Source organism: Barbus barbus, assembly GCF_936440315.1.
Source record: "Barbus barbus genome assembly, chromosome: 40".
In the NCBI taxonomy this organism is placed as follows: Eukaryota; Metazoa; Chordata; class Actinopteri; order Cypriniformes; family Cyprinidae; genus Barbus; species Barbus barbus.
In genome coordinates, this window is record NC_136718.1 from 4,309,309 (window position 1) to 4,334,052 (window position 24,744).

The 24,744-nt window shown below is 37.6% G+C and overlaps 1 protein-coding gene across 1 annotated transcript in view; it reads right to left on the bottom strand.

Annotated features, from left to right (window-relative positions):
• Positions 1-24,744, bottom strand: part of LOC306859120 (PR domain zinc finger protein 5-like) — a 73,949-nt gene that overhangs the window by 48,490 nt on the left and 715 nt on the right. Inside the window, exons 2-8 of the mRNA XM_079399979.1 lie at positions 21,333-21,416; positions 16,920-17,042; positions 10,503-10,677; positions 10,105-10,282; positions 9,928-10,023; positions 9,673-9,794; positions 7,991-8,070 (exon numbers count right to left, since the gene is read on the bottom strand). Coding sequence (XP_079256105.1) covers positions 7,991-8,070; positions 9,673-9,794; positions 9,928-10,023; positions 10,105-10,282; positions 10,503-10,677; positions 16,920-17,042; positions 21,333-21,416 — 858 coding nt within the window. The remainder of the gene's footprint in view (positions 1-7,990; positions 8,071-9,672; positions 9,795-9,927; positions 10,024-10,104; positions 10,283-10,502; positions 10,678-16,919; positions 17,043-21,332; positions 21,417-24,744) is intronic.

Here is a 24,744-nt window from a genome sequence, read left to right on the forward strand (position 1 = left end):
GAGGTCTTTTAATGGACCTTTGAGGGTGATTGTTGAACTCTTGGGTGGGATTTAGTTGCCTTTTCTTGGTGTGTGACCTTGAAAATATCTTTAACCCAACTCACAGAGGACACACACACCAACAGATGGAAATGTAATTAAATGTCTGAGTGGTTTTGAATAACTCCGCTGCTAAACACAATTCGGCTCTTCAGCTGAAAAATGTTCACATTTCAGTCTGTCTGAACATTTCAGTCCGATTTCTCACAGGGAATCAAGAGGTACAAATGACTGTGAACTCCAGCCAGTCAGTTTCCGTTGAAAATTATAAACGGTCAATAATAAAACTGTCCCATTTTCTCTGCTACTTCATCCAGTATGATGAAAACAAGGCGCCACATGTGTCACAATACATGATATACAACCAGATTTGAGGTACTTTGAAACACTATCTTTCCAAGCTAAAAGCTTCTAATAATTTAGTTTAAGTACTTTAAATTATTAGAAATGTGTAGCTACTAACTCTTTTGAAGTTTAGTTGGCTACGCTACAAACTACTAACATAAAGCCACCTACATTGAAGCCATTTAAAGAGGCAGCAGCAACCTTAAAATCAAGCAAGAACATTAACCCCCGGTTTCACAGACACGGCTTAAGTCTAGTCCCAGACTAAAATGTAAGTCTGAGCTGTTTCAACTGAAAGAAACTTGATTGATTGAAACACTGATTGATCTTAAAATATATCAACGTCTTTTTTTTTTTGTCTCAAGATGGACACCAGTAAATATTTTTGTCTAAAGGTCATTGCACACAGAGACCGAAATTTTCCAATGCGTTTTTCCGTTTTTTCGTATTCGTCATCCTTTCCTATCAAAATGCATGCAACGGATGCGAAAACGCAGAAAATCGAACCTGATCTGAATTTTTTTATGACGGATGAATGTTTCGGAGGCAGTGTGTAAACGTGATTGACACAACGTGAGGTTGTATTTATTTTTTACCGTACGTAAATTTCGAACAACAATTTCAAATGGCCTTAAGGCACGTTTATAAAAAAATTACTTAAATATCCTAATTGAATATGGCCTAATCCTGGCTTAGTCTAAGCCCTGTCTGTGAAACCAGGCCTAGTTGTACTAAATGAAATACAGATAAAAATGTGTTACATCCTGTAATGAACACTATTGATTGATGACTCAAGTTAACAGTTATTTTAGAACTGTAAGGATGAGCCGATTCAATGAACTTCAACAACTTGAGCATTCTGGGAGTGTGTTCGATTGTTTTCTTGTTTCAAGCTTTGTGCACAATACAATGCAGTATAAAAACAGTTATGTTCTAACAAACTTTCCGGTCCCACTTTATATTAGGTGGCCTTAACTACTATGTACTTACATTTAAATTAATCATTTGATACAATGCACTTATTGTGTACATACATGTTTTTAAATTGTACTTATATTTTTAAAAATACCTATATGTAGCTACATCTGTAATTGCATTTATCATTACACTGTTGACCCATCTCTTACACCTTAACCCACCCTTAAATCCACCCATACCACCAAACCTGTCCCTAACCTGTGTTGCAATACAATACGACCACAATACGTACATTGTACTTATTTTTTGATGCAAGTACATAGTAGTTAAGGCCACCTAATATAAAGTGTGACCAACTTTCCTACTACTCGTTAGATCAAACAGGTTTCTACTGTAAAAGCTGTGATATGTGTAATTGTCTGAGCTACTGTCATGCTAGTGCAATTTGTAGCACTGTATAAAATAGTGTTGACAGCCCTGCTCGGATTGCACTGTTGAAACTATGTAGTGGTTTTACACAAAGCAATTGTCCAATTAAACACTCACTGAAGTTTTATGCAACTGTGAATAATCTGTCGCTGTCAAAAAAATGTGCCCCAACTATAAATCTGAGCGATTTTTCCAGTGGTATTTTATTGCCCTTTTGCAGCGTTGGCTCCTTAAAATTGTGTTTTGTTAAAAGTTAAGATGTCAAGTAAATATTATGCTTAAACATCATCTGTGTGAGAACCTATAAAGACAGGGCAGGGTGGGGTAAGATGTGCCAGTGGGTAAGCGGTATCACAAAATTCACCAAAACTTTGACGATTCATAAAGACATCGTAAAGGTAATCCATATGAACTGAGCAGATTCATATAAACATTGATGACATTTACAGTAAACGTTGATCAGCATGCATGTATTGAGCACATCAAATATGGTAAATGGAAGATCAGTTGTACTTGTTTGCTCCTTGAAGCATCAGAATTTTGATGGAATGGACTTTCAATTGAGAGCATACTTTCTTTTGTGTTTTGAACAAACAGAAATGTTCTGGGTTTGGAACAACATGAGTTTGAATAAATAAATCACAGACTTTTCATTTTTTAATAAACTATTATTTTAGGTAAAACTGATCCATCTTACCCGACGCTACGTTGAAAATATCTGATTGTGTATAGTCATTTAATTTGAAACGTCACTCTATTAAAGTACAGAAACTCAGTACTAAGATCTTCTCTTTGTGTCTTTAAATACTGAGAGCAGAGCTACAAGCTCCACAGCACATTCACAGCTCTGATGGCTTAGTTTTCTGTGAAATGTTTGGCACTTGTAATCTTCTCATGCCAGTTTATGAATGTATAGAGAAACTGTCTGCATGTGGAAGAGACTCTACAGAGTCTTTCAAGTCTCCACTCTCACAGAGCAAATCATATTAGCAGGCTTTCCAGCGAACGACCTGCAGTCGGATGGACATGGTCTGGTGCAAAAAGGAAGACTTGACATCTATTACACAGACAAAGATGGAGAGGGATGGAAAGCCAGGAAAAAGGTCTGTGACCAAACTGTGTATTTGTATAACGGGCAGGCCAGGAAATTAAGTAAGGCCACAGAGATTTAAACTTCATTTTACTTAAATGAAACTTAAATTCATCATCCTGTAGGGGAGTTTAATTTTTTGTTCTACCTATAATGCCAGAATTCTTTCAACAATGAGTTGAGAAAGGCACATGTGTTATGTACGCACAAATTACCTAAAACTTTAATAGATCAGCTTCCCAACTAACTATCTTTTGATAAAGAATAAAGTTTATACTAAATGGATCAACCAGGATATAATTCAACCTACTGCAACATCGATAGTACGTACATGCGCATACTCACTACACATTTTGCCGCAGTTTCAAAGTGAAATGTCTAATGAATGGCACGGAAACATTTATTCTGTGGCCACTTTTTTATTACTCTGCTTCAGGCACGTATTTTTGGCAGTTCACAATTCAAATGTCTGGGGCGGAAAGTGTTGCTAAAAGGCTAATAGTGTGTGCACACCATAAGCAAAGTGATTATCCACATCACGTTATTGTCACTTGCGACAAATACAATCATGACGTAATGCTTTCCTTCATATTCTTGTACGACCGGACATGTCACACTGGACATGTCATTAAGCTCTTCACTGATTGGCTTGCACGACAAAGCATCATGCAAGTTTTCTGCTCGAGTTGACATTTTTTAACGATTGAGGTGTTTATCGTGCGTTTGTGGCAATTGCGTCATCAAATTCATGTCATTCACTTCACCTGGTGCGAATTCGCGTCTATTCACATCTTGCATTGACTTTGTATGTAATCTACTCATGCGAATAATTACATTTGCTTTTGGTGTGCACACACCATAATGCTCTATCATGTTGGAAAATAACATACCGCCTACTCCAAACCCAATCTTAAACCTACATAATAATAGTGGTAAAGAATGCAATAAAACCCCATTCGCTGATGCAACTGACAGTGGTATTTTAACTTCCTTATATGTGGGTTTGAGCTGTTTTGTCAACCCGTAGTTTCATGGGATTCACATTGGAGCGCTTCAACTCACAAGAGCAACGCCATATTGCGTGAGCTACCTGCGTTAGAAAATCCATACACATGAAGCTGTATATGTGACGCTAACATTCAAAAGTGTCAACTCTCACAGCATGTTAAAATTGTTCATAACATAATATAAAAAATTAGGCTTTCTCAATTGGAACTCTGGGCCTGTAAATCATAATTTGTGAGAAAATGAATAAAACTTATCAGAGTTTTACTGTCTCTAGTGTTCATTTTGAAAACTGCACTGATTCGTACGTATAGGTATGTTTTCTGAGTTGTGCAGAAATTTAGGAAGAGGCATGTATTTCCAATGAGCCTGGGCAGAAATATTATAAAAAGTTTCTAAAATAACATAATATTAAATCATCTGAATGCATCTTTCTTTTAGAGCAAGAAAGTGTCCAATAAAACTAAATGACATAGAAGAGTCAAACAGGTTTGGATTTAACATTACCCGCGGGAAGAATTTTACAGAAACATTAGCATTTCCTCTAGAGAGAGACTGACCGCTGCCGAACAATCAGAAATGCACACCAAAGCATCATGATGCTCTTGCAGGTTGACGCCAAATCCGGACAGCTGCGACTGGAAAGGCTCGCTCTCAGATCGGCTGCGCTGATAACTGCTGATGAGTGAACGCTGACAGGAGGAAGTGCCTGTTTTGCGTCAAGTTTAGGCAAACAGAGTGACGATAGCATTTTCCAGGCCAAAACAGAGCGGGATGTTGGTTTGGTGGAGCAGTGGAAGCTTGGGATGCATTCCAGTCGTAAGAACATTAAACCTGAATTGTGGTTCTTCACCTACCTCCTTCAGTCAGAAATTCAAATTACCTTCATTTGTCACTCTCAACTCACTCTGCCAAAGTTTAGCGTTGCGGTTTCAGTGAAAAGCATCTAAAAAGTGGTATATATTTTGAAAAGGATGCCCATACAGCCTATATATAAGTCTTCCCAAGAGAAAATGGACCAGGACCCATTTCAGAGCTCTGAATTTTGTGGTGATTTGGAGATGGTGATGAAGCTATTTGTCTAATATTGCTCAGGTCTTTTTGCAGAGGAACCCTGACGCCAGCAGGAAGGTCGGGCAGTCTGGACTCCCCAACTCTTAAATTTCACGAGGGCCACGGGGATGAGCTTGTGAAACAAAAGACAACCTTTCTGTACACACTCACACCAGTGGAAAACCTTACAACATCAACATGAAGCCCACCTCCAACTGTGAGACAGAGAGAGATGGACGGCATACAAGAGCAAATCTAAGTCTAAGACAGCTACACGTTTCTTATTTTTTCCAGCTTTTCAAAAACAATGAAACAGATGAGGACAGAATTACATATATGGATCAGACAGCAGCCAAAGAAAGAGAAAAAGAGGAAGTCGAGAACTCAAGTGAGATCCAAGAGATGAGGCCTCATCCTAAATGGTGTACTTGATGCATCTCACAATTCTGAGAAAACAAGTTTGGATTGCGAATTTACTGTATATCCTGCAATTCTGACTTTACAACTTGCAATTGTGAGTTTATATCTTGCAATTCAGAAACAAAGTCAGAATTGTGAGATATAAACATGCAACTGCAAGAAAAAAATCAGAATTGCGACTATATATCTCGTAATTCTGACTTTATAACACACAATTGCCGCTTCGTAACACACAATTGCCACTTTATATTTGGGTTGACCCCGCATAGTCAACAATTCGATGCTTCGATAGGAGGAGCCTGATTTGACTCCCAATCTCAGTCGAATATTCGCGGGGTGTTATGATCATGCCATTTTGGCTATATGGGGGTGCTCAATGTCTGATTTCACATAGAACTACCAGTTTTCTCCCAATAAGTTAATATGTAGCCTATTATGATAATTCTGTAAATAACAATCTGAAAAGTAACAAGCTTCAAATAAATATTTGAACGTGCGTGAATAAATCCAACCACCCCTATAGATTTAAGATTCACTTTCCATGATCCGTGACTGACAGAGGAGCATCTTGGCGGCAGGGATTTAAAACTTTAGCAAGACTCAACCTGACACAGGAAGAGTGAGAGACTGGATTTTTTTTGATCAGGTAGGGTACAAGCGATTTCAAAACATTTCAGCCGGTTTATACACTGACCAAAATTATAAACGCAACACTTTTGTTTTTGCCACCATTTTTCATGAGCCGAACTCAAAGATCTAAGACTTTTTCTATGTACACAAAAGGACAATTTCTCTCAAATATTGTTCACAAATCTGTCTAAATCTGTGTTAGTGAGCACTTCTCCTTTGCCGAGATAATGTCTAATCAGCATCTTGTTATGCCACACCTGTGAGGTGGATGGATTATCTCAGCAAAGGAGAAGTGCTCACTAACACAGATTTAGACAGATTTGTGAACAATATTTGAGAGAAATTGTCCTTTTGTGTACATAGAAAAAGTCTTAGATCTTTGAGTTCAGCTCACAAAAAATGGGGGAAAAACAAAAGTGTTGCGTCTATAATTTTTGTCAGTGTATATATCGTGTATATTATTTTTCTCATATAAGATGCATTTGAGTTACGCTTCAGTAAAGCGCTTCATTGTAGTACTGCGGTGATTGTTGTTTGCCCTGCTTGCGCTGCATGCTGAAGAGATAATGCAGAATATTAATAACTATGACTGGGACTGCATAACATTATAATGAGAACACTATTATAATATAACGCAGTGAATTTTCAGAGTTTAGTTGCCGTGTTTCTGCACGTTGTTGATGCAGACACATTCATGCATTTGGGGCATTTTGTGCAAATAGCCAGTAAGTTGTAATATTAACGTTATGTTGTATAAATAATGAAGCGTATTCTATATGAGATAAATGAGTTAAACCCCATTAATTAAAAACTTGCTAAATGCTTCATTCTACTGGCCATCTTCAGCGCGGGCAGCTCAAAAAAGAAAAGCAGAACATAATTAATAACTACTGTCGTATACATAACATTATAATGAGAGCACTATTGTAAAAAATGTTGTGAATTGTTAGGGTTTCGCTGACGTTTAATATTAACTATCTTTTAATCAAAATATAAAACATTAATTACCCTGTTTGTATCTACACATTTTCCCTGTGTGTTAACGTCAGTATTTATGACTGTCGAATGTCTGACTACTTGACTTCGAAAATTCCGATTTGACTATGAAAATCCATAGTCGGGTACACCCCTACTTTATATCATGCAATTCTGACTTTATAGCATGCAATTACAACTTTAGATCATACAACTCTAACTTTATAACACGCAACTGCGACTTTATATCATGCAACTGTGACTTTATAGCATGTAAACATGCAAAATCTCACAATTCTTACTCATTACAAGCAATTCTGACTTTATAACATGCAATTGCGACTATATCTTGCAATTCTGAGAAAACAAAGTTGGAAATGCAGTTTATATCAGGCCATTCTGATTTTTTTAAAAGTCAGAATTGTGAGAAACATACGCAATTACTTTTTTTATATATAAATAAAATAAACGTGCTTCCAAACATCAGAGACTCATATATTACTCATTCTGTTTTTTAATTATTATTTTTTTTTCTTGGAGAAGCTCATAAAAGGAAATTTAATCTAATGATATCTGAGCTAGTAGAGTGCTGCACTAAACACATTTAAATTAAGTCACTGTCATACAAAGTTGCAAATATGGCTCATTTTTACATAAATACATTTACACAGAATCATAGATTTATAATTGTGTTTTATTCACAAATGTGCTCTATGTCACTCTATGGTCCCAGCAAAGTATGTCAGATCTTAATCATCTGCTACATCCTTCACAACGAAGAACTCAAATCAAGCCTGCAAGATGGCGAATTACGTGGTGCAAATTATGTTCAGTGCTAGAGTTTTGAGCATGTTCGTTCCATTACCTGATTTGCATAATTCCTTGAGTGCTAAAGCGTTGACTCAAAGTATGGATTTCTGCAAGTGCTGAGGGTGCCATTTGAGACAGGGCCAGAGAAAGAACAGACGGATAGATGGTGTGACAGAGGAGAAAGATTAAAGCCAAAATAGATGAGCGAAAGGTAAGAAATATGAAGAGATGGACTGGATGAACGATAAGAGGAGATTTATGGAGGGATGATCTGACCTTGCGGTGCTCCTGCAGGTTGAGTGAGGATGAGCACTTCTTATTACAGATGGTGCATACCAACTTCCTGCGAGCACTCCCTACACACACACACACACACACACAGATCATACATCACATGAGCAGCAGGACACATCCTGATGGCATGAGGAGCTGCTAATGGAGACGCTGCATCAGTTTCAAATAAACATCAGGAAGTCCTTACATAAATCACTTCCTGGTTTAACATGAAGTACAACACCAAGACGAAAACAACTATATTTAACAGGGGTGAAAGGTCAGCTAATACGCATTTCCCATAGAAAAGGAAGTGGACACCTCAAAACAGGCTTTAAAAATGTCATTTAAAAGGTCATATTCTACACTTTCTAGCATTTTATTCGGTAATAAATACACTTTAATGTTAGTCAGTGTTTTCTTCTTTAAATTTCTTGTGATTGGTTAATTTCAGCATGATGGCATACTGTTAAATCTTAAAGGGATAGTTCACCAAGAAATGAAAACTCTTCATTTTTTCACCCTCAAGTACGTGTTTCTTCCTTCAGTTTCTGGTCCCCATTGACTTCAATAATAAGGAAAAAATACAATGTAAGTCAATGGTTACCAGCATTCTTCAAAATATCTTTTTCTGTGTTCTACAGAAGAAAGAAACTCATGCACGTTTGGAACAACTTGAGGGTGAGTGGGTCTCTTTAATAGGCATATATTGATCACCGCAGCAAATTTGTGTGTTCAAAGTTTAACAAAACTTAAATCCAGTGCAAAGTCTGCACAGGGAGATTCCAGACTCCTGGATCTTTGCTTTTCTACGTCCAGTGAATGTCATCGTACAATGACAAATGTGACCTTAGTTGTGATTTTGAGAATATTTTAACATCCAGAGTGCTTCTTGGGTTGGCTTTAATGTCACGGTTTAGAAGTTATTGTAATAATGACATGAAATTTGTTGCAAACAATTCACACTAATGATAATTGTAAATAAAATAACTTCATTGCAAACAAACAAATAGAAGTTGTCAAGCTGTTGGCATGCAAAGCGTATAATGTTTCGTTGATTATAATGTGAGATATCTACTTTTGTACCATTTAGCTTCATTTTACATTTTATGTCTGACAATTGGACAGAGATGATATATACAGCTCAGAACGAACTGAACAGAACAATGGAAAAGAGGTTTGGTTTATGCGTTGTAACATATACATCAAGCCTTTATTTCAAAACAGCATCTTTAAAGACTCTTATTATAGCAAAACACACAATCATTAATGTAGCTGTAAGCACTTCCACAAGCGCCGAGGCTTAATCGCTTACTGTTTGGATTCATTTGCAAAAGACTGATTCACTTGCATGTGGCTAAACTGTCCAATTATAATTACTGACAATAACACTGAAAACATTCTGATACGCGCTTTCATCAGCCGATTAGGGGTCTTTGACTAATTTTCTCAGATGTCTGCGCTTCTGGCAGAGAGACAGAGTCTGGTGAAAAGATGAGTGTAGAGAGGGAGGGAGCGCTTAGCGTTTATCTGACAGACAGAGGGGATGAAGAGCGGATGAGAAATGAAGAGATTAATGAAGATGTTAAACAGCCGCTGATTAGACTCTCATTACAGACGGGTAATTTCGCACTCGCCTCGGTCTCACTTTCACGTGTGTGTGTGTGTGTGTGTGCAAGGCAAACCTGTGTGGACGTTGCTTTTGTGTTTCTTCAGGGCGTCTTTACTCCTGAATCTTTTCCCACAGCTCTCAACCTTACAGATGAACCGACCGTCTCCTTTACACACCTCTTTGTGCTGCTCAAAACTGCACGTAAAAACACTCAATTTTAGTTGCTCTCTTCTGAAATGTGGCATATTTCCAAGTCAAACAGGATATTCAAGGGATCGTGAAAATGGGGACTGCATATTAGAATGTAAACGAATACACATTGATTTACCTGGACTCTGAATAGAAGGTGTTGTGACACAGGACACACTGATGAGCTTTTGAAGGGTCTCCTGATGAAGCGGAGCTCTCTGTACAGTGAAGAACACTGCAAATCAACAGCATTAAGACATGAGACACTGATAAGCTGTATATTGTGAAAGTGTGTGTGTGTGTGTGTGGTACTGACTGGCGCTGCAAGGCCTGTTTGACAGGAAACTCTTTTCCGCAGGTGTGACATTTGAACTCTTTGTCCTCTGTACTTCCTCTCTGATGAAGACTCTGAAGATGTTCAGCTAACACTTCTTCACTGGGGAAGCTGCTCTCACACAGCAGACATGGGTAATCTTCCTTCTTAATCACCAGCTCTACACACACACACACACACATACACACACACACAATTAAATGTACTTTATGCACCATTAGACTACAATAAAAACATGAAATTTGTATTTATTCACAATGACTGTTATTTATGTCATTATATTTATGCCAAATTGTTGTGATTTAGATGGCAATCTGTAGACCCACCCAATCACTCATTTCATTCATTATCCATTTTAGAAAGACACTAAACACTCATACCTGTTTCTGCACTGAGGTGTTTGCTCTCTGTACTGTTCCCATCTTCATCTTTGATGTCCTGGTCTTCCTCAAGATCATCCTCTTCCTCCTCCATATCGCTGTCCAGGTAGCCAATCAGAAGCTCTGTATCTGTCTCGATGTCATCAACAGCCAGATAGAAGATATTCTCTCCGTCCTGTATAAAGAAACAGTGTCAGCTGCTTCATTCACATTCAACTGCTCAAAAGTGACAGTAAAGACTTTGTTAGAAGAAATGTATGTTTTATCAAAGAAAATAAATACATGGTTTACATGTTGCTATTAACTTGAGTTAAAGCAGTCAGCATTTTTATTTTTTTTTGCTAGTTCATTTTCAACATATTATCAGTTCCCATGCTGATACTGGTAAAATATTGCAATAAGACTTTTAGCCAAGAGAACCAGAAGTAGCTGTTGTGTCTGTGTGTGTGTGTCTTATTACAAAAGACATAAACTGAATTAGACGTAGAAAAGCAAAGATCCAGGTGTCGTCTGACACTAAACAGACAACACAACAGAGATCTGCTGGGAGACGCAATCAAACATTCACACGAGGGGAAGCGTAAGATCAGCAGCGCTTCCTGATTAAGGTCAAAGGACAAACATTTGAACCTCTGTTTAATGGCTTTATCAGACCTTCATTTCCTAAAAGGTCATGCAGAAAAAAGCACAGTTGCTGTACATTATGTTAAAAACACAGCCCCAGATTTCTCCACAGGGAGATGGTGAGAGAAGTGTCATGTGTGAGGAAACAGACTCTCTTCTCTTGATTCTGCTGTAATGGCCATCAGATCGCCAACATCCCAAACTCACCAGAGACCCGTTCACAGACACACTGCAACGACTGAGCAAACCAGTCTGCTTCCATCCATGTGAAAGAATTCATAATCAAAAATATAAATGTACCATTCAATTTTAAAAATTAATAATTTATAGTTAGTATAGCATAGTATTAATTTAGTTTATAGAAAAACAAAACAAAATGCTACTGATAAAAAAAATCTTGATATTATGAGAACACATAGGACTTCATTTAATAGTGTTTTAACCACAAAATCACAATTTCAGCTTCTAGATGAATTAGTCTATGCAAATGAAAGTGACTGTAAAAAATTACAGCAAAAACCTGTTAATTGGTTAACATTAAAGAGGTCATATGATGCGATTTCAGGTTTTCCTTTCTCTTTGGAGTGTTACAAGCTGTTTGTGGATAGATAAGATCCCTAAAGTTGCAAAGACTAAAGTCTCAAAACCAAAGAGATATTCTTTATCAAAGTTAAGACTCTGCCACGCAGCCCTAAAACGGCTCATTTAAACACGCCCCCACATGTCTACGTCACGGTATGTGGAGATTTGCAAAACACCACCCAACTGTATACGCAATAAAAGAAGGCGTAACTTTTATTCTCGCTGTAGTATTGTTGCTGCCGCCGGCGCCATGTCCTGGAGACGCTGTGTTTTGATGTGAAAGAGAAAGTACTTGTTTGGGCTTCCAAAAGAGGACACAACTAGAAATCAGTGCTTAAGTTGTATTTACAACACTGTTCCAGAACAGTTCAACCCAAATATTAGAGTGTGTGCAGCGCATTTTACGGAGGACTGTTTCCTGAACCTGGGAGAGTAGCCTTTAATGCTGGCTTGCACAAAGACTGTTTCTATAAAGTGGGGCAATTCCAACTTTGCAAGAACAGTCTGATGCTTCTGACTCACAGCCTGTAAGTATGTTTTCTTATTTAAAGAATTTACCACTGACTATTCAAGCATGAGTTTTGAGCTGTGTAGAGTAGTGCTTGTTGTTCGCCGTTTCTCCGATCACAAATGCAGACATGGTAATGTTTACACAGTGCGATGCAATGTGACGTGTAAAAAAACAGTATAAGTCATTATAATCAGTAATTATGTCCCCACTGGATGCAACAAATGCCTCATTTATAATGGGTTTTATTGTTTTTGTGTCGTGGCGCCGGGACACGGCATCACAATATGGTAAGGGGCATAACATTTCCATCTCACGCTTGAGGTATTCGCCCAATCACAACGTACTGGATAACTGGCCAATCAGAGCACATGTCTCTTCTCAGAACGATGAGCTTTGTAAAAATCAATGCAATTCAGAAAGGCGGAGCATAGAGGAGCAACAATAATGTACAGTATGTAGAAAATAATGTGTTTTTTGAACCTTAAAGCGGATAAACACATTGCATTACACCAAATACACAAAATAATGTTCTTTTTAGCATATGACCATTTTAAGTTTCCTTACTATACAGGGAAAATATATAACATATCATATGGACATTTCATTTTGTGATTTTAAAGAAAAATACTGTGAAATTACGGTTTTTGGAAGTGAAAACAATTAGTCATTATAATTTACACTCACCTAAAGGATTATTAGGAACACCATACTAATACTGTGTTTGACCCCCTTTCGCCTTCAGAACTGCCTTAATTCTACGTGGCATTGATTCAACAAGGTGCTGAAAGCATTCTTTAGAAATGTTGGCCCATATTGATAGGATAGCATCTTGCAGTTGATGGAGATTTGTGGGATGCACATCCAGGGCACGAAGCTCCCGTTCCACCACATCCCAAAGATGCTCTATTGGGTTGAGATCTGGTGACTGTGGGGGCTATTTTAGTACAGTGAACTCATTGTCATGTTCAAGAAACCAATTTGAAATGATTCGAGCTTTGTGACATGGTGCATTATCCTGCTGGAAGTAGTCATCAGAGGATGGGTACATGGTGGTCATAAAGGGATGGACATGGTCAGAAACAATGCTCAGGTAGGCCGTGGCATTTAAACGATGCCCAATTGGCACTAAGGGGCCTAAAGTGTACCAAGAAAACATCCCCCACACCATTACACCACCACCACCAGCCTGCACAGTGGTAACAAGGCATGATGGATCCATGTTCTCATTCTGTTTACGCCAAATTCTGACTCTACCATCTGAATGTCTCAACAGAAATCGAGACTCATCAGACCAGGCAACATTTTTCCAGTCTTCAACCATCCAATTTTGGTGAGCTCGTGCAAATTGTAGCCTCTTTTTCCTATTTGTAGTGGAGATGAGTGGTACCCGGTGGGGTCTTCTGCTGTTGTAGCCCATCCGCCTCAAGGTTGTGCGTGTTGTGGCTTCACAAATGCTTTGCTGCATACCTCGGTTGTAACGAGTGGTTATTTCAGTCAAAGTTGCTCTTCTATCAGCTTGAATCAGTCGGCCCATTCTCCTCTGACCTCTAGCATCAACAAGGCATTTTCGCCCACAGGACTGCCGCATACTGGATGTTTTTCCCTTTTCACACCATTCTTTGTAAACCCTAGAAATGGTTGTGCGTGAAAATCCCAGTAACTGAGCAGATTGTGAAATACTCAGACCGGCCCGTCTGGCACCAACAACCATGTCACGCTCAAAATTGCTTAAATCACCTTTCTTTCCCATTCTGACATTCAGTTTGGAGTTCAGGACATTGTCTTGACCAGGACCACACCCCTAAATGCATTGAAGCAACTGCCATGTGATTGGGTGATTAGATAATTGCATTAATGAGAAATTGAACAGGTGTTCCTAATAATCCTTTAGGTGAGTGTACAATAAATAATGTAACCTGATATTCACAGAATTCTGTATGATGTTAAATTATTATTTATTGTATTATTTTAGTGCCATGTTTATCACAATGTAATTTGTGTTAATGACACCAGCTATATATACTGTACATTTAATTTCAATCTGTAAACTAAAACAGGTTGCTACCATTTGTTATGTATACATGTATGTATTTATTTATTTATGTATTTATTGTTTGTTTGTTTGTTTACAGTAACGATTCGACAAACATCTGACTGCTGAATTTTTATTTTTTATTGCCTAAGTCGTGGCCTAATGGTTAGAGAGTCGGACTCGTAATTGAAAGGTTGCGGGTTCGAGTCCCCGGCCGGCAGGGATTGTAGGTGGGGGGAGTGAATGTCCAGCGCTCTCTCCACCCTCAATACCACGACTGAGGTGCCCTTGAGCAAGGCACCGAACCCCCAATTGCTTCCCGGGCGCCGCAGCATGGCTGCCCACTGCTCCGGGTGTGTGTGTGTGTGTGTGTGTGTGTGTGCATTTGTTCACTACTCACTGCTGTGTGTGTGCACTTGAATGGGTTAAACGCAGAGCACCAATTTCGAGTATGGGTCACCATACTTGACAATACGTCACGACTTTACTTTTTTACTTTACTTTACTAAATATTGATTGCAAGTATTTGAAATAAAATGAGGCATTTCACTTTCTTAACTTTTGATTTAGCTTTAGAAGATTCTTTACACCAGTTTATTTTGTTTCAGGCTTATTTTGTTTACTAGGATGAGAGTTGCTGAAATTGCGTTTGGTCTCGTACTGTATCGTGTATCTTGTCAGTGTGTGCACTTGCTTGGCCATTTGTAGTTGATAAACAGGAAAGTGGGTCCAGCTGAATTGAAACGATCATTTGTTAGATTGGTATAATAAAGGTTATTATACCGCGGCAGCGGTCGCGGCAGTCGTCGTGTGAAGCCCTCTTAGTGTGAAGACCAAAGAGTGTAAAGACCATCGACTCTACCGTGCGACTCCACCGGGCAGGGACACCGGCAAGGGATAGTAGTAGCTTTTTATTAAATTTTTTCATTGATATGTTTATTATTGAAATGTTGTTGTTATATGCATGTGTTAATTTTATTTAATTTCTTTATTTTCTTAAATATGTGGGTAGATAGTATTTATAGAGTTGTAACTTTTTAGTTTTAGTTACTTTTTCTTATTTGTAAGTCGCTTTGGACAAAAGCGTCTGCTAAATGACAAAAGTAAGTAAGTAAGTAAGTTTTCATAAGGTAGAGAGCATGTCAATGTATATGATAAATATAATAAATCAGCAAACTAGATGAGCTAAAATAAACAATGCATTTAAGTTTGATCGATGCTGACATGAAATTATGAAGAAATTTCATAAATTACAACAATTTTGATTACTATTCATGTTTATAATTTTTAAGGGAATAATAATAATCATCCAAATAGATATCATTTTATCAATTACCGTTATCATGCAACCCTAACAACAGGTCTAACATACAGAATCATACTACACATTTACATTCGAGTTTTGTTGCAATTGATTCTATAGTGAATAACTCCAGCGAGTTATTGCATGTTAAGCACAAAGATATATTATGTTTGTATGTGTTGAGATGAGTTGTGAAATCATTCTGTAATCATAGCATTATTCCCATAATTGCATCTGAATCATGAGCTGCTGTAGGTGCATTAACACTGACTGTGATTAGGGCACTGGAGGTTGCAAGATCACTGCACCATTGGATGCTACTCAACTGCCATATCTAGCTCATGTGACCTCACATGTGTACGCCCACATGTGTCTGTGTGTGTTATTGATCTAAGGCTCATTACACTCCTCTTATCTCCACACTCTTTGGTGTTTTCAGATCTCTGGCACTGCGAAAGCACATCAACACTGCCAGACATAACAAACAACTCATTCCATCTCATTCCCTTCCGCTGTCTGCTTCTGTTTCTGAGCCTTATGCAAAGCTGCTGTCTCACTCTGTGGCTCTGTACCCTATGTAGGCAGCACTTTAAGGTGTACCCTATATGCGAAGGCTGTTGCAAAACCAGACCAGCAATTATGCTTTGTTCTAGAAAAATGTTTTGCATAATTGCATAACTTATTCACCAATGGATCCTCTGCAGTGAATGGGTGCCCTCAGAATGAGAGTCCAAACAGCTGATAAAAACACCACAATAATCCATACCCCTCCAGTCCATCAATTAATGTATTAATCATTAAGACGTTTTTAACTTTAAACCATCACTTCTGGCCAAAGTACAGATCCATAATCCAAAAACACTTCCTCCAGTGAAAAAGTGTTTAGAACTTGTTTAGAGCTGTTTAAAGTTAAACCATCTTACTAATGACTCTCTTACACACAGGTTTACACTTCTCAAGACATTAACTGATGGACTGGAGTGGTGTGGATTATTGTGATGTTTTTAATCAGCTGTTTGGACTCTCATTCTGACGGCACCCATTCACTGCAGAGGATCTATTGCTGAACCAGTGATGCAATGCAACATTTCTCCAAATCTAATGAAGAAACAAACTCATCAATTAAAATTTTTGGGTGAACTATTACTTAAAAAAAAAAAATGAAAAGGTTCAAACTAAGCAGCTTTCTGTTGATCAGTTTGGCAAATTTGTAGCAAAATCTGTGTATGGAAAGCTTTTACTCTCACATGTACATGTGACCCCACTTTTAGAGTTTTGCAGTATTAGTTTAGCAACATGCTAACCCCAAACTGTGAGTGTGTGAAGAGATCTCTGTGGTTATCAGGCTGTGCCATCTTCTCATACCTGAATGGCGGCCAGGTTCTTCTGCTCCTGTGAAGGGGCCTGATGAACGAAGCGAAGCCAGTTAGCATGGCGAGGGTTACTAGAGTCCAGGATATAAAGCACGTCACCTTTATTCCCTCGAACCTGCAGAAGCACACAGATTCAAAGGTCACAAGCCAGCCCAACAGAATCAAAGTGGCAATGCTGCTCCTCAACAACCTCTAAACAGTCACTGAAAGCACAGAGTCCAACTATCCAAAGCTATATCTTCTCAACTTTATCCGTCCAATTGGGACCCAAAATTACGCACACAGAGCCTCTTCTCCATTGAACACTGATTAAGATCAATGTTACAGGTATCTGCCATAATCTCACAGTAAAACTCGACTTCAGTGAGTGTCCACTGATCCAACCACAGACCTTAAAAACAGCATGATAGTGCTGTGATGTTTTTGATATTATTTTATTAATTCAAATACTACAAAATGCATCATAAGTGACATGTAATATATTATTATAAATAATAAAAAGATAAATGACATGCTTTTTTTGATGACGTTTTAGGGATCGTTGATCCAGCTGAACCATACTAAGTCTGGAGCAATTTGTCAATAAATGTGTTACATATTTGAACAATGCTTAGTATGAAATAAATGCATTTTAAATATATTACTTTTTTACTAGGGATGTGATCAGACAAATTCTCAAACAGGACATCTTTTTCATCATTGTAAGCGCACAGATGGTAGATGTTGGATGTCTTCAGGAACATTGCTCACTTCCCACAGGAATGCTCTTTTCCCAAATCTGACGAGTATCTTGGTCCCACTGTTTTTGGATATAAATTATTATTTTGAGACATTTCTTGTTCTTAACTTACTGAAACGCCGACTAATAGCGACTTATTCTGACTAATCTTGAAAGGTAAATTCCCTTAAATTGCCTGCATCAAAACACACAAGCAGAATGAAAGAGCGGCACAGTCAAAGATCGCATACTAAGATGATCTATCATAATAATTATATGCACAAGTGTGTAATTTGGGAGAATTTAAGCTCACTATACTTTGTGCAGGATAGTGTCATCAGGGCAGGCAGATCAATAAATCACAACTCTAATGTGGCTGAACCCGACCTGGTCTGCGTTATAATTAAAACTTTAATGCAGCCGAAAATAAACCCAAATCTTTAGTTTCGAGAGCAGATATTTGATGGGATATTAGATACGGCATGCACTGGGAGACGTGTCTGGCATGGGAGAGTCAGCGTGAGTTGAGTTCATGCTGGCACGTCTCGTCCAATTAATGGTTGCCTGGAGATGAGCAGTGATGCATCTGTCTCAACAAGAGGGGCAACAACTTCTCCAACACGGTTAAAATTCAGTCAGACCTCAAAGATCGCAGTTCAGAGAGATACAAACACAAACAAAACTGAAAACGGTATTAGTGGTCTTTGCAAAGACAAACATCATTATAAATCTGAACAAACCTCTAACCCAAAGTATTAAACATTGCATGGTGTAACTCATCGTGCACTATTTGTGCTACAGACATGAATGAAACCACAAGTCATGTGACTTGTTGAGAGATGTTTTTGTCTGGTGAAAAATAAAACAGTCCAACAGACTTACAAGGAATGAGAGAAAAATTAAGCCATGTCACTCTTTACCAGAATTTAATTAAGTGCAAAATGAATGTAATATTTCAGACACTTATTAAATGCAAAATACTGAAAAAGTATTATAGCTTAATTGAATAGCAATTAATTGAACTCTAAAGTGTTTTTGACCCACTTAAAGGTGGGGTAAGTGATTTCTGGCAGCCAATGTTGATATTTGAAATCACCAAAACAAACACACCCTACCCCAAAAGGGTATCGCCCCTATTTTGATAGCTCCGCCCCACACATACGTAACGTTACGCAACCCAGGCAATGATTAGTTCTGTGAAACAAAGACCTATCGAGAAAAAAACAAAGCAACCTCGACGTCTGATCACATGCCTTCTCGCTCCTTGAGTTCTCTCCAGCGCTGGAAAGCTGATCCGATATTTACACGGGTCCTACTTCTTGCCTTATCGTAAAACCGTGCTTTGTTTCTACACCAGATGCGCGCGGCACGGTGTGATAAACCACTATAGAACTAATTTTATTAAACGGATAGCTCCGGTCCTTGATTCTGATTGGCTGAGCCACGTTCGAAGCCGGTGTAAATTACACTACAAGCCTAAACCTTTGTTTACTTTGTGTGTTGCTTGGCAACCACTTTGTTCCAACCGTAGGTTCCAACCACAAGTGTTTCTGAGGAACTACATTGTTTGGTGGAAGAATACTGTTTTTATTATTACACTTATTTGCTGTTTTATTTTGTGAAACCTTACTAAGTATATGGAATGACCATTTTATTAAAGCAATAAGCCCCGTGAAGCCGTGGTTTACAGTGAATTTATAACAGCAAAGGGGGTTTTAGGCACTGACAATGCCTTTTAGCTGTTATAAATTCACTGTAAACCACGGCTTCTTGGGGCTTATTGCTTTAATAACCACTAATAATGCTGTCTACACTGGATCCCGACAGTAAACTGCTGTCGCGTTTTATTTATGACACAAATTTCAAATAATTTTCAACGGTCGCTTTGTTGCGTCCAGTGTAGACAGATTTTGACAGATAACTGTCGCATCCGGTGTAAGCCTTCTTTTGTTCTGCAGATGTTTTACTCTTTTGTTTTTTATCAGCCATCTCTATATTTCTGTCGTAGCTCGGCTCAGCTAATGTGCGTCCTGTGCAGCACTGATGAGCGCGCTCTCCCCCGCATCATGAGTAGACACGCCTCTTAATGCTGATTGGCTACAAGTTTGTTTTGGTACTCGGCCTGACTCAGTTTCTTAAGCGTTTTTGAAAAAATACATACCGCACATTTAAGTAGGACTTCATATGGTTAAAGTGTAAAGTACTGTCAAATTTAGTGACAAGTATTTATGGTAAACTGAATTATAATTGTAATGTTGTTTCTATTAAAACTCGTATGTCATGTAGTTAAATATATTTGTAATTACACATTTGTGGTGAAGTTGTAATTTAGTCCATTTAAAATGTATTAACTAAATAACGCACTACAGTTTTAATTATTTAACGTGCTTTATTGCAATTATTTAAAATGCACTTTAATTTGACATTATTACAAAGTGCATTTTAAAGTGTATTTATGTGTTAATAAACATAGTTATGAACTCTCTTTAAGTCACTTAAGGGACTTTTTATTTCTTTAATATTACATTAACTGAAAGTCTTTTTATATTTAAAATATATACTTTTAAAGGGATAGTTCACCCAGAAATGAAAATTCTGTCATCATTTGCTCACCCTCATATCATTCCAAACCTGTCAGGGTTGGAAAAGTTCACGAAAATTCTGATATTTACCAGAATTCTGGGAACTTTCCTGAATTTTTGGAAAATTTCATACAATTCTGGAATCTTTTTTTATCATTTGTTTTATAAACTTTTTGAAAGTTTGCGGAAATTTACTGGACGTTTTCTGCTTGTTTCCAACCCTAAACCTCTAAGACTTTTGTACATTATCGGAACACAAATGATGATATTTTTTAATGAAATCTTAGAGATTACAGTCTATGCAATTACCACGTTGACGCTTCAAAATGTTCACAGAGAGATCATAAAACGAATGCACATTAATGTAGCGATTTAGTCCACATTTTATGAAGATTCTTCATTATATGAAGAACAGATTGAATTTAGGCTATTATCCACATATTTCTATTGATCAGCGAACATAAACAGAAGCTCAACAGTACTTGCTTGACATGTGAGAACAAACCTCATTGGTTCTTGCGTGAGCTCAAAAGTGCTGTGTAACTCACAAGATTGAACCTCATTGGTTCTCACATGTCAAGCAAGCATGCTTAGTTTGCCATAATTGACTTAAAATTAAATCTGTTTATCATATTAAGCAATTGAGTCTCTTCAGAAAATTTGGACTACATTACCACTGATCATATGCATTAAATTTTTTAACTTTTTGAAGCGTCAAAGTGGTAGTTGCATAGACCGTCAATAGAGGGACAGAAGTGTCTTCTTCTGTTGAACAAGAGTAAAAGAACAAAAAAAAGAGACAGAGACAGAAACCTAATACCTAACAAACTATATATCAACACATTATAAAGCACTCAGAACACCTTGGCAACTGAATATGAACAATCCCAGCAGTCTGTGTATGGGCAACCACTCTCATTCGCTTCAGAAAAACTCAAATGTTGTACCAGATATAAACTAGCATCTAGCATTTTCAAAAGGGTTGATAAGAGACGAGCTGCCTTTGAAGTGCAATTGAAGTGCTCCCAAGTGACACAAAAACAAAAACGTATAGCAATGCATTGTGGGTAAAGCGACAGAAAGATTGTTGAGTCTAGTCACCCACCTCCCACATCAGTCGTGGATCCATGCTTTCATCCAAGTCACTCAGCATCCGCTTTTCACCTGCGAACGGACCAAACTTCTCACCCTGTGAAGAAAGAGCGAGCGAGCGAGTGTGACTGGGCTATCTGAACATGATCAAGGAAAGGCTCTGTGGGATCTCTAAGAGTCTATGTGTCATAGAGCTTATTCTGAGATGTACACATTTAGAGAGATGTCAAGTCGACGTTCAGAATACAGTTTAAAACATGTGACATGTTAAAAATGCATTTCCTAAGGCGTGTGTACGCTTCAGGTGACTTGACCCAATTAAGATGCGACCAATTCAAAACTCAAGACAAGCAAAGAAAGTGAATCAGGAGATACCAGGCTGAATCTTAATAAGAAATAAAGTGATTATATACACACTGTTAAAAAAATAAAATAAAGATTTTTCACAAGATAATGCTTTTTCAGTCTTTCTACTTCCAAAAAATTTAGGCAGATTTTAATTTATTTCTTCGTAACTAATTGTGAAATTTACCAACAAGTTCTGAGTGATTGTTTATTTCATATTTCATACATTCCCATACATTACTGAATGTGCAATTTAGTGTATTTCAAATCTTATATATTTTTTGTTATTAAATTACACTAACATAATATCGATTAAATCAAATGCCACTTTAGTGTACTGCCTACACTTTCCTGACCACATTTCTTAACACACTTAAGTACACTTTTAAAAAGTTACATTTTAAAGTACACTGTTAGCAATTGATGTAATTTTTACAATAAATTTTACAACAACGCATTGTATTCATGTTTTTGCTGTAAATGCAAATGCATGACGGGAAATTTACGGACAGTCCTGTAGCATTATTGTAACTACACTGTAAAAGTATTATTTCACAGCCCCCGCATAGCATTGTGGGATCGCTGCTGTTTGAAATTTGAAATTACTCGCCAACGGAACCAGAAGTATTTAATCATTTTTGGAAGAAGGAACACGTCTCAGGTATGTAACGTATTTCATAAGTCTATGGATATATTAATAGGGTGATATGAGTGAGGGCTGATTGTTTCGTTTGGTATATTTTCAGATTTCTCTTGAACTGTTATATCTATCAGTTAATTATTTGTACGCGCATACAGACTACGGCGGTGTTGAAGCTCTTTTATTTGCCATCAAACGGTTGACATGCCGTGTGTGGATCCTGTCACAAAATGTGGTGAAACATTATTATTTTTTGGTGAAAAATAATAATGTGATTAAGGTGTGTACATGTCTGTACTGCACTTCAATTATGCGACTAAAATAGGAATACTCCACATGTCTTAATTGGATTTGTGTTTACTTCGATAATGACTTCAGCCGGATTAAGGTAAACAAAAATCTCTGTTTACATGGTAGATGCTTAATCAGAGTATTGTCTTAATCGTATTAAAGTATTGATCTGTAAATTAGCCATAACTGTGAGCAGATGTTATAACGTTATTGTGCTTGACGAACCAGGGAGGAAGAGCAGAGCATGTGTCACGTAAGCTGTCTGTATCTAAAATAAACTGCATTTAAAGTCACACCAGAGGAGTTCAGCTGGGATCAGGACTTGGCTTTCTGCAGACCAGTCAAGTTCTTCCACACAGACTCAATCAATCATGTCTTTTTGAACCGTGTCTTATACACAGAGGCACTGTCATGTTAGAATAGAGGGTCCTGTCCAAACTGTTGCTATAAAATTAGAAGCACACAATTCACTAGAATATCATTATATGCTTAAACATTAAAATTTGTACTCATAGAAATTACTAAAGTAGTCAAACATGTTCATTAGAAGGGGGTGACCCAATATTTTTGGCAATACAGTGTATATTTATTTTTTATTCAGTGTTGAGTGGACCATTTTCTTTGTCTCAAAGCCAGACTGTATGGAATATTAAATAATAATAGATTTGTAATTAGTGTTTGTTGTGTAATTGGTAATACATTTTGTAATGTTAATACTTTTTTTTTTTTTTTTTTTCCTAGCCCTCTGCCACAGCTGCTGATATCCAGAAAGAGACCCTACCAGCACACCTTGCTTAATTGTGCAAGGCATGTTCTTCCCTTATTTGGTTAAGGTGTATTACAGGGCTTAAGGTTTTTGGGCACTGTGCTGGAATTCTGGCACATGGCCGTTATAGATTAAAAAAATAATTATGATTTGAAATCAAAGTATTGAGACTGTGACGATAAAGAGCTTAAATATATCTGATTTAATTGTGGCCACTATCCCGTTTGAAGTAGTGTCCTTGTCCAGTGATACACAGCTCCCAGTGCTTCTGCTTCAGTTGAAACGCTCTCTGGATCATGTGTTATTTAAGAGGATCTAGGCATATCCAGCGTGCTCCAATGTGACAACGCAAACGCTCACAGCACGTGGAAAACACGCAAGTTTTCAAAAATTAAGTTTTGAGACAGTAGGGGAGATCCAAAGCACGTCTCAGATGGTCCTGGATAGGCTTAAATAGCAAGGCTTCCAGGGAGCGTTCCAACCAAGCCAGGAGCACTGAGAACTGTGTATCGCTGCACAAGGAGACTACTTTGAAGGGGATAGCAGACAAATTTATATTGGGTACATTTTTTTTATTTTGTTTGAACTTTATTTTTTATTGCACCCTGAACAACTTTCATATTCACAGAAAGTTTCCTTGTTTTAAGCCGTGTTAATGTTGTTACATGGATATATGTGCCAAAGAAGAAAGGAAAGGCTTATCATTCAATATAGGCCTATTGCATCCATAAAAAACCTAGTCTAAATTACCAAAAACACCATAACTTCTCACAGCCGATATATACCATAAGTCTCCCAGCCGATAAAATTGGTACTTTCGCCCATCATGCCAACACCGCCACTCGTGCATGTGTGTGTTTTCATGTAGTGCAGCTTTCTAGTGCTCCTTTAGTTATCATATTGTGTTAATGCATTTTAGGAGAGACAAGTGGATGATGTCCATGGAAGGAACGATTGTGACGGGCCCCACAACAATCTTATGAATGGAGAGGCAGCGACCTTCGCTGCTTACTATGTGTTCAACTTGCAGTATCCTAAAGAGGCCTCAAGCACACTTGAATTTGTCCAAAGGTATGTTTGAACTATTTACACACTAATAAAGAACGTCCCATGAATCACTTTCTTTGTGTTCAGTATTGTTAGGCTCTATGATATACTCCATGCATTGATGTCAGTACTTTTTTTTTAAAGATATGCTAAAGTGTACTTATTTTTACAAGGGTATATATTAGCAAATAAGTGCAATTATGTGTTAAAACTTTAAATGATTAAGTGCAAATTCTTTCAATTATAATATTTTATGTATTAAGGGTGATGATAATTGTTTAATTTTGTACACACGTTTTACTGTTATTTTTAAAATTGTGTATTATTTTGGGATAA